This window comes from Palaemon carinicauda, chromosome 21, assembly GCF_036898095.1.
Source record: "Palaemon carinicauda isolate YSFRI2023 chromosome 21, ASM3689809v2, whole genome shotgun sequence".
In the NCBI taxonomy this organism is placed as follows: Eukaryota; Metazoa; Arthropoda; class Malacostraca; order Decapoda; family Palaemonidae; genus Palaemon; species Palaemon carinicauda.
Window position 1 is genome coordinate 35,474,048 of NC_090745.1, and position 12,443 is coordinate 35,486,490.

The 12,443-nt window shown below is 33.9% G+C and overlaps 1 protein-coding gene across 1 annotated transcript in view; it reads right to left on the bottom strand.

Annotated features, from left to right (window-relative positions):
- The window catches only part of LOC137615268 (uncharacterized), a 341,120-nt gene that overhangs the window by 131,426 nt on the left and 197,251 nt on the right, over positions 1-12,443 (bottom strand). The window contains 1 exon segment of the mRNA XM_068344996.1: positions 6,549-6,640. Within this exon segment, the coding sequence (XP_068201097.1) occupies positions 6,549-6,640 (92 nt within the window).

The following is a 12,443-nucleotide window of genomic DNA, read 5'->3' on the forward strand; positions in this document are numbered from 1 at the left end:
TTAAAAATATATTAAGAGCAGGAAGGGGGGGGGAGGGTGGCTACAAGAAAGACTCATCATAGATATCAGGTAATACATTGTGCTCTTACTTATATCATAGTGTCCGTGGTCAAGTACGCTTATTGTGCCTCGTTATAGACATCATGCAGGAAACAATTATTTGTCTTTTGTCTATAATGTGACTACAACTACATACATTACCAATATAGCAACATTGTACTGTCATTTAGCTCGTCCACTTGGTGTCAGGCAGCCACATGTAAACCCCAAATTTGTATCATCTCTGTTTGAAAAGTCATTTGTGATGTATCATTATTATAATTGTTTACATATAGGTAAGATTATTATTACCATTTTATGTACCTGTATTTCTAGTACACATTTAGCATATAAGTTGTGTTAGGAATACGCAAATAAAAGCATTCATGTTCATAGGAGCGTAGGTAATATTATGATGCCATTATATCATGTTGTGTGGCATATGTATCATATTATAATTATCTGGTATCACTGCATTTGGTCTCTCTCGCAGCCCACAACTGTTCATGGCTCCTCCACTGTATATTTTTTATATTGATTTTTTTTACTTTTTATATGGCTTAAGAACTTATGAAAATGTTTCAGTGAAAATCTTTAATACCCATGTTCAGCTATAATGAAGATGGCGCAGTGATAGGTTTCTGGTAAGTGAATTTTGATAATTCTGAAAACTTCTCCAACCGACTTGTTCAAGGCAACGACAGTGTGTTTGCGTGCTTCATAACCAAGTTACTTAGCAGCAGTGAACGTGAATTTCTGAGGTTGTTTGAATTTATATACATTGGCAGTGAATTTATCTCGTGATTGCAGTGCCTTAATATAGCTTTACGGCTTTATTGGTATTAAAAAGATATGGTTCATATGCATTGTCCCTCTGCAGAAACCAGAACAGAATGTCACATTCATAATTGACCAGGTTTGAGGGGATACTACCCTCATGTATGCGGACTATTGACCATAGAGGACAGAGTTACAAGTTCCAGTCTTACTCCTTTGCTTGGAGCTATTGTCATCGGTGATTGGCTATTATTTGTTAGTTTCGTCAGCAACTGGCTATCATCAGTGATATCATTGTGATGTTATTGCTGACAACGGTGATTGATACGTCTTATTTTGTCTGAATTTTCCACTTAGGCTGGCAAAATACGATAAAGGGGGGAAACCAAAGAGTTTTGAGGTTTCTTTCCCATCTTTTCCAAACCAAAACTGACATAGCATCATCTCCAACTCTACTTTTTCCTCATCAACACCCTTAGACTGATGATTTTATCAGCACGATGTTTGAATACATGGATAAAAAAAGAAAGAAAAAAGAAACCAAGATAAAGAAAGAAGAAAAGAAGACAATGCCAGGCATCAGGAAGAATTTAAAGCATTAGTAGAAGCTATGTCTAGCCTCACTAGAAATCAAGTTCAAGAAATTGTGGCTGCCCCTGAGTTGCAGTTCTCCAACAACAATGGAAGGTAATAAAGTTTTAGAATTAATGGAGGTTGTGATGACATATGGTGATATTTCCTACAAGGGGCATATTGATGTCCTTAGCTCTTTCCCTACATCTCTACTGTGTTATGATGCCCTCAAACACCTAGGGATCATCCCCTGGGACTTTCCATGTCAAATGCTTCAAATGCATGATGGGAATCTTAACAGAACTTAATCATGAATCAGCCCAGTGCCAGCCAATCAAGTTTATGCATCTGAAACTAAGTGCATTTCTCCACTCCCTGTTACATCGTCACCAAAGAAAGTCAGATAATACTTTCTCAAGGAATACAGTGATGTGCTAATGACAAAGGAGCATTTTCATCAATAAGCACAACTTAAACTGATGACTGGTCCACCCATATGTATTCATCTTAAAAAGGATATAAAGCCCTTTGCTATCTATACCTCACATCTAATACCACTAGGCTTTCAAGAGAATGCCAACACTGAGTTGAACGCAAAATTAGCACAAAGTATCATCAAACCTGCTGGGGATCAGTTATCCGTAGGGTGTCACCCTTTAGTAGTTGTAGCTAAACCTAAAGGTGGTGTTTGCATCACCACACATTTCATCACGTTAAATTCACAGGTGTAAAGTCCAGCCCATCTATCACCATCAATGTTAAGGGGCCCGGCCAGTTTGCCAATATATGGGGGTATAGGAAGAAAAACCCCAAATCCTTAAAAAATTCAGTGAGTTTCGTATGGCTATGGAGAATGCTTATACAAAATATTTAGTCAAAATTCCTCTTATTTTCATAGCTACAGGTTAATTAGTAAAAGTAACTCAATAAACCAAAAACATTGTTCCCTACAAGAAAATGCAGTAATTCTTCTGTTATCGTAAATTTTGATAATCATTACATTTTAATATAAAACAAATTGTGAGCAATGGCATCAGTATAGATTCCATGAGTCACCAGACGATGTATTACACGGTAATTACACCCTTCGGCCTTCAGTACTAGCACAAACATCATAGAGTACACGTTTGAGTTTGTCATCTGACATTCACTTGTCTTTACGTCTGTTTTTCTCTGTTTCGGCAAGAATTTTATAGTGCCAAAGAGGAAAAGACAATTCCAGCATCTCGCTATCATAAGGAAAAAGAAAATTCGTTCTAATACGAGTTCAGAAGTGGGTAATATCGTCAAAATTAGCGGAGTTAGTGAAGGAGTGACTGTCTTGCCTAAAGCAGCAAGATATTGAGCAAAGGGATCTTCATTTATGATTAGATTATGATAAATAACTTGGTTTTGATTTATTAATATCCAAAAAGAACATAAAATTTATAATAATCATGATTTTATAATATTGTCTTTGTAAAAATACAAAGAGAACTTTGAACGCCTGTATCTCAAAACTATACTTATTGACCTTCAAATTCTATCTTTTCCTTTAGTTTTAAAGGCATAGCGTTGAAATTTGGTATACAACTTAGAAAGACATTATAAAAACAATCAAATGTTGCCCTTTTTTCCATTTTTGTTTATTTTCTTTTTCTTAATTTTTCCCTAATTTTTACGATTTATTATTTTAACTTAATGAAAAAATTCATAACTAGCAAAAAATTTATTTCAGAAAAAATTCTTCATTTGATTGAAGGTCTACATTAGGTCTATATAGGTAGTAATCCCAGGTCTTGATATTAATTATCAAGGGAGGAGATAGAATTAGAAAAACACTCATTTCAAGATAAATCGCCCTGGTGTCGCAAAACCGAAGGTCAGAGGCTATGCAGTTTGGAGATGTCTTAAATCCCCTTATTAAGTGGTATGAATGTCAAAGTCCTGTCCTTAAAAAACGGCATTAGCAGGCCTGCCCCATTAAGTACGATTAGGAGTATCAATCCTTCTTCATGGTATGTCTCCACCAAGGATGCATTGTGTGGGTACTGGTAGATCCAATTAGCAGAAGAGGATCAAGCCTTTACTACATTCATCATGCCATATGCGGTAATGCTCTCGTCGTTCACCTATGGGATTCAGCACCTCTGGTGATGCCTATTTTAGGAGAGATGGCAATGCTCTTCAAGGCATCTGACGTTGTGTAAAGCTGTCAGATGATATACTCATATATTATTAGATGATATCCTCATATATCATTATTTTCACTTATGTAGGGTTACAAAGTTTTATCACGTTGCAGAATTCATGGTATTACTTTAAATGCAGAAAAAAAAATACTATTGCTAGCCCTACTGTATAATTTTGTGGATACAAATTATCTGAAGATGGCATCACAGTTGACAAGGAGAAAGTTCAAGCTATAACAAAGTTTCTGAAACCAGCAAATCTGACAGATCAACGCTCATTCACTGGTTTTATAACCAGTTAAAAGAATTTTCACTCATCTTGCAGCTGCAGCAGATACAGTTCAGCTGCTGATCAGCAACAAGAGATCCTTCATATGGATAGCAGATCATGATGCTGCTTTGCCAATGTTAAAAAGGCTCTCTCTCAACCACCTGTGCTAGGAAATTTTTTCCCAACGTGCCCTACCATACTACAAATGGATACTTGTCACTTATATGATTCATGATATACACTTCTAGAAGACCATGGGTAAGGCTAATTCAGTTTGTTTCAATGTGGTTCACGATTTTTGACTGACACAGAAACTAGATGGGCTACAATCAAGTCTGGGCTATGACTAAATGTCTCTATTACTTAATGGGACTAAACCATTTCCCATTGGTGACTGACCAAAGACCTCTGTTACCCATCTTAAATGCATATATGCTGGAGTCCAGCTTCTAAAAGTAAAAGTTTCACCCTATATCTTTCCTGCAGTACTGCATAAGGGCAAGGAACATTGCATACCTGATGCCCTTTCACATTCCCCCGTGAGCCACCCAATGCTAGATGATGATATGCTAAATAGTGAAACCCATCTTTCTTTAAGGAGTATAGTAATCCATACAGTAGATGCAATTTCAGATGTGAAGACATCTGCTATTATGATCTACATAATGATATACTATCCTAATGGAAAATAAGGGAGGATTTATACACCGATGATGACCTTGTCCTGTAAGGTGACCGGGTAACCATTCCCTTAGCTATATGATACAATATTTTAACAAGCCTTCATGGCAGCCATATTGGTATGGAGGCAACTAAGTATCGTGCTAAAGAGATTATATTGGCCAAGTATCAATTCAGATATAACAAATACTGTCCATGCTTGTGAGCCATATCAGATACTACAACTAAGCCAATAGCAGGAGCTGCTGTTATGCAACAAGTTCCCCTATCGTGCCTTTGAATCAGTGTCTACTTATTTCTTTAGTGATGCTGGGAAATCTTTCCTGCTGTACGCAGACAGCAAATCAGGATGGCACGTAGTTGTCAAATTTGGTACTAATACAACAGCAGCAGTAATGACAAGACACTTATGCCACATCTTCCGAGATTTAGGTGGTCCAGTAAAGTGTTCAACATGTAATGTCCACACACCACTATCCCCAAAGTAACGGCCATGTCGAGGCAAAATGTCAAGCCTGTTATCCAAAAAATATCACCTTCTGGGAACATTGACCCTGATGAATTTGATAAAGGATCATTGGAGATACAGAATATTCCTAACTATGCTGGCCATTCTCCAGCACAGCCCTATGACCGTCTGTCCCCGCCCATGCATCACCATTCAAGCAAGAGTGGTAAGAGAAAACAGATGATTATGACCGTCGTGTAGCATCACGTCCCTTACCTATGGGATTCAGCACGTTAAAAAAAATCAGTTATGCACCTCATTAAGCACAACTCAAGCTTGATGGTTATGTCTATATTCAGTTGTGCACCTCATTAAGCACAATTCAAGCTTGATGGTTATGTCTATATTCAATTCCCAATCTCCAAGCGATGGGATAAGATAGGCGTTATTATGGGCATCGCTAAGTCCCGAGACTATCATGTGAAGTTACCCTCGGGAAGAATATTACGTCCTAAACAAGGTTTCTTAAGGATGTACTTATCCCTACTTCACAATTGCGTTGCGAGATGCAGCAATCTCTGAAGAAGAGTGATGCTTTCCCCGCTACCAGTCAACAACCTCATTCAAAAAGTTCTTTGAACGAAAAGGGGAGGGGATTGATGGATTATTATCATAATTATTTACTCATATGTAGGATGATTATTACCATTTTATGTACCTGTATTTCTGAAACACATTTAGCATATATGTTGTATTAGGAATACGTGAATGCATGCATTCAGGTTTATAGGAGCAAATATTAGGTAGCATTTGCATCATGTTATGTGGCGCACGTATCATATTGTTTTTATCTGGTATAATTGCAATGGGTATCTAAAACAGCCACTCACTGTTCACAGCTCGCCCAGTGCATTTTGTTTATATTGATTAATTTCTCTTATCATATGGCTTAAGAACTTATGAAAGTGTTTCAGTGAAAACCTTCAATACTTATGTTTAACTATGACGAAAAACTTGGACAATGAAAACAGTTAAGAGGTTAGTGTTTCCCTCTCTCCTGAAGTTAGAGAACAAAGAAGAAACTATCCTACCATGCAACTTCTTAAAAAATATCTAGTACAACCTGGATTAATTTCAATTCCTTCTATTTTGGTAAAATTCTCTACTACTCGAGCTACGTTTTCTTAGTTCCCTCAAACATACAAAAATAGATAACTTTAAATCTAAAAAATCCTCTGAATAGAAATGTACGGTATATATGATAAGGTATTGGCAGGTTTCTCCAATATGGAAAATCTAAATTTGTTGTCTATCTGAAAAAAAAACCACACATACACACACACACACACACACACACACACACACACACACACACCGAAGAAGGGAATACTGTTATTTTCTTCCATTTCTAGAGTTAAATTTATGGATGTAATCAATGGTTAGCAAGAAAACTTTCATGACAGAAATCTCCTCATAGAATTCCCAGAACATCAACAACATACCGATTGCTAACGAAAGGGGTCCTTCCATTTTTGTTTTATAAGTTTTGAATTCAATTGATTCATTAAAAATATTAGATCCAACTTACCCATCTCTCGGAGATTTGAGGCTATTGGTACAAGTAGAATCTTCACTGAAAGCCAAGAAAACACGACCTGTTCCCACTTCTTCATGGAACATCTGAAATATAAAAAACAAGAGCAGTTATTATTATTATTATTATTATTATTATTATTATTATTATTATTATTATTATTCATTATTATTATTATTATTATTATTATTATTATTATTATTATTATTATTATTTTTATTATTATTATTATTATTATTATTATTATTATTATTATTATTAACCAAGTTATAAGCCCTAAGGATAAGTATGGAAAAGTAATAAAAAGAATGAAAACTACATATGAGCAGCAATGGATAAAATATATAAAATCAGAAATAACATAAAAATAGATCTGATATATATATATATATATAGATATATATATATATATATATATATATATATATATATATATATATATATATATATATATATATATATATCATTATTATTATTATTACTAGCTAAGCTACGACCCTACTTGGAAAAGCAGGATTCTATAAGCCCAAGGGCTCCTACAGGGAAAAGTAGCCCAGTGAGGAATGGAAACAAGGAAAAATAAAATATTTTAAGAACAACAACACCAAAATAAATATTTCCTATATAATCTATAAAAACTTTAACAAAACAAGAGGGAGTGAAATAAGACAGAATAGTGTGCCCGAGTGTACCCTCAAGCAAGAGAACTCTAACCCAAGAGAGTGGAAGACCATGGTACAGAGGCTATGGCACTACCCAAGACTAGAGAACAATGGTTTGATTTTGGAGTGTCGTTCTCCTAGAAGAGCTGTTTACCATAGCTAAAGAGTCTCTTCTACCCTTACCAAGAGAAAAGTAGCCACTGAACAATTACAGTGCAGTAGTTAACCCCTTGGATAAAGAGGAATTGTTTGGTAATGTCAGTGTTGTCAGGTGTATGAGAACAGAGGAGTATTTGTAAGGAATACGCCAGATTATTCGGTGTATGTGTAGGCAAAGGAAAAAAGAACCGTAACCAGAGAGAAGGGCGCACTGTAGTACTGCCAAGCCAGTCAAAGAACCCCATAACTCTCTAGCGGTAGTATCTCAACGGGTGGCTGGTGCCCTAGCCCACCTACTATATATATATATATATATATATATATATATATATATATATATATATATATATACATATATATATATATATATATATATATATATGTGTGTGTGTGTGTGTGTGTGTGTGTGTGTGTGTGTATAAACTATAGAGAGAGACATGTCATACCTCGTCCAAAGTCAATAAAATACGTAACAGTGTACGAAGTATAATGGCTATAAGAAATTAAACCCCATAAAACCTCTATTTGTGCTTGTGAGAGTAAAAAAAAAATGAAATTTGTAAAATACTTTTAATAAGGGGATACACCAAAATTATCTACAAGCTGTCAACGAGTTTTATCAACAGTTCACGATTTTCAGAAAGTTATATGATACCTAATATTGAAATATCCTGTGTATGTGTGTGTGTGTGTGTGTGTGTGTGTGGCCATGAGTGTGCATTTGTGTGTGCTGCATATAAACAAATTTACGTGCATATACTGTATACCTAGGTAAAAAAAAAATAAAAAAATCTGTTAACTAGCATAATGATGTCATCAATATTATTCTCAAAGATGTATGTAAGTCTTTTACCTTGATAGACACTATAATTTTTATACAGCTTATCAATAATAGTATTTCTGAGTACGATTCTACTGTACAACATTGTCATATCAGGAAACTTAGTAGCTTGGGTATTTCTATTCCAAATTTTAACAAAGACCGGCTTAAATCTCTGCAGTTTCACGTTAATTTTGGTAATCTTTATGAACTATCACTTGATATATTCAGGAAACTAAAAGCCCATAGGTCACCCTTTTTTAAGAAAGCTGATTTTGATATATTGAAGGAGCTGGTCAATAGAGAGAACCTTATCATCACTAGACCAGATAAAGTAAAGGAACTGTTTATTCTAAATGGGGAGGAATACGTGGAAAAAAAGGAAGAATACTTTAAATGATGAGTTCAAATTTGTGAAACTTGGTGAGCTTGACTTTAATAGCATTTTTAAAACCAAGGATAAAATCAATAAGTTTCAAAACTTAGAAAGGAAAATTCTGCAAATGAATCTATTTAGAATGTTTGTTTAGTTTGTTAGGTGGTTTGCCCAAAATCCACAAGCTGAAGGTTCTGCTAAGGCCTATTTTTATCTTCTTTTAATACATCAAACTACAAACTGGCTAAGTTGGTCGCTTTCTTACTCGAAAAAAACCTCACTAAAAGTAACTCCTGTGTTTTCAAGGAAGGCATAATATCTCAGGACTCAAAACTTTTTATGACCAATATTGGTGTGAGTAATTTTTCACAAATGTGCCTGTGGAAGAGACAATTGAGATTATTTTAAACTAATTATTTTCAGAACCTAATCTCACTTTTAATCTAACATATTTTAAGAAACTTTAGGAACTGGGGATGCTGGACACTGATTTTACTTTTAATGGTAATTTTTACAAACAAGTCCATGTGATGGCTATGGGTTCCCCTTTGGAACCCACGTTTGCTAATATTTTTATGTATATTTTCATGTGCTTCCAGGAAGAGACCATACTTGAAAATTGCCTTTTGAGATACTATCCACTCTTTTATGTTAGATATGTAGATGATACTTTTGCTCTATTTAGAGATGAATTCACTGCTGTTTCTTTCCTGGAATGTGCTAATTCTCAACATATAGATACAATATTCACCTTAAAAAAAAGTCGGAAAGAAACCAACTACTTTTTAAGATGCACTAGTCTGTAGAGAGAGAGAGAGAGAGAGAGAGAGAGAGAGAGAGAGAGAGAGAGAGAGAGAGAGAGAGAGAATATCTTAATACCACGATTTAAAAAAATACATTTACCGGATTAACAAACTATATGTTTACTCTTCTCCACAAAGCATTCATTCTTACTTCTAGTTGGGAATCTTTTCAAACATAATTACTTTATTTGTGTGAATATTAAATTTTTCAAACTTCATAATAAATTAGCAAATGGCAAAATCGCTGTCTTCAAAAATTCTTACAGTTCCTAAACTTAAATCATATAGCTAGTTTTCCTTTTCTTCGTGATGCTTTATTTAGACAAAAATTTACGATAATCATGCAGTAATTTTTTCCAGCAGTTGATATAAAATTAATCCTTAACATTCCTTTCATAATTCACTCCCTTTTCATTTCCAAATATTGATTGAGTTCTTTTATGGCCTCTGTTGTAGTGCATATATATATATTTGCCAAAAGTGTGACTCTAGGACCAACGTAGGATCTACCAAGAGGTTGTTGGAGATCAGAATTGGTTCCCATAGAAGTGTGAGATTTCGAACAAGTTACAGAATATCCAGCCCCAAACACAGAAATATTCGCAATCATGCTACAATAAGTAAATTAAATATCGACAGCAAGGACTTTAGCATTGTTGGTCAAGCATCAAATCCCCATGTCTTGCCTATTCTTAAGTCGATCATAATTAAACGACTTATTCCAACGTTAATCACACGCTTCCTCCAATACCTTACAGTATATTTTTCATGGCCTTCCTTGTTTTGTTTTATTTCTTTTGGTCGCATTCATATATATATATATATATATATATATATATATATATATATATATATATATATATATATATATATATAATGTATATATATAATGTATATATATATATATATATATATATATATATACTGTATATATATGTATATATATATATATATATATATATATATATATATATATATATATATATATATATATATATATATGTATATATATATATATGTATATATATATATATATATATATATATATATATATATATATATATATATATATATATATATATATAATATGCATATATACATATATACTATATTGGATCCTTCTCTTTGGTTACGGTTCTTTCCCTTTGCTTACACATACACCGAATAGTCTGGCCTATTCTTTACAGATTCTCCTCTGTCTTCATACACCTGACAACACTGAGATTACTAAACAATTCTTCTTCGCCAAAGGGGTTAACTACTGCACTGTAATTGTTCAGTGGCTACTTTCCTCTTGGTAAGGGTGAAGAGACTCTTTAACTATGGTAAACAGCTGTTCTAGGAGAGGGACACTCCAAAATCAAACCAATGTTTTCTAGTCTTGGATAGTGCCATAGCCTATGTACCTTGGTCTTCCACTGTCTTGGGTTAGAGTTCTCTTGAGGGTACACTCGAGCACACTACTCTATCTATTTTCTCTTCCTCTTGTTTTGTTAAAGGACTTATAGTATATAGAGGAAATATTTATTTTAATATTGTTACTGTCCTTAAGAAACTTTATTTTTCCTTCTTTCCTTTCCTCACTGGGCTATTTTCCCCTTTTGGGGCCCCTGGGCTTATAGCATCCTGCTTTTCCAACTGGGTTTGTAGCTTAGCAATTAATAATATATATATATATATATATATATATATATATATATATATATATATATATATATATATATATACGTAAATATAACATTATATATAAAAACACACCAAAATATACAATATAATATAATATATATGATATATATACACATATACTGTATATACATAAGTTTATACACATTTCATATAATATATGTATATATCAATATATGTATGTATATATATTTATATAAATATAAATATATATATATATATATATATATATATATATATATATATATATATATATACATATATATACAATATATACATTGAGTATGCTGCTGATGCTGTCTTTGTTAGCAGAACACCACAAGATTTGCAATGCTTGCTTAACAGAATGCATGAAATATCACACGAGGTTGAGCTCAAGATAAATAGAAGGAAGACAGAGATAATGAGAACGGAATATGTAATGGAAGATGAAATATCTTTGAAGGAGAAAGTATTAATGAGGTAGAATCATATAAATATTTAGGAACTATAATCTTTAATAGAAGGTCTTTAAAATTGGTGTTTAATGAAAGATTGAAAAAGCAAATCAGACAAGGGCTACCAAATCAGGCAATGGCTAGGTTAAGTAAAATTTGGAAATCAAATCGGTGGAAAATACATATAAAATTCGGCAATGAAAGTGAGATTGGAGTATGAACATGACTCGTGGTATATCAGTAAAATAAAATCCAAGAGATTTTGTATTTTTTAGAACAAATCCCTTAGAAGAATGGGAATTAAATGTGGGAAAAAATTAGAAAAGAGAGATTACTCGAGGGCCATATGTGGATGAGATCATAATGAGAGGTTGATGGAGATAGTTTCGACATGCTCCTCGCACTCCCCAAGAGAGATCAGTCCACCAAACGTTCAGCTGGGATGCACAAGGCACTAGAAGAGTTGGAAGACCCAGGCTTACATGGCTGAGGACTATGAAGCGTGGAATAGATGATGAGTGTAGTTTTGAATTAAAAGCTCAAGATTGAGATGCCTGGCGATATCTAACCGAGTCCCTTTGCGTCACTATACGTAAGATGGTGCCACAGATTAAGATCTAGATCAGGAATTAGAAATTTAATAGACCGCAAGTTCCTATCCAACAAATTACGATGAATATCAGCAGCTGAAGACCAAACAAAAGAATAATACTCGAAACAAGGTGTGATAAAAGAATTAAAAAAATCTTACAAGACTTTCTCAATAAGCCACTGTCCTCGACCTACTTACAATCATATTTTGAGTTTTGTTAGAATTCAACTTCGTGCCTCATAATTTGCACCATGCACTAATTTTAGCTAGATCTCTATTAAGGGATTCAGCAACCCCAGGTCTATATTCTGGAGATGGAATTTATGCAACGAGCTTGTTTTCTATGCCAAACCACGT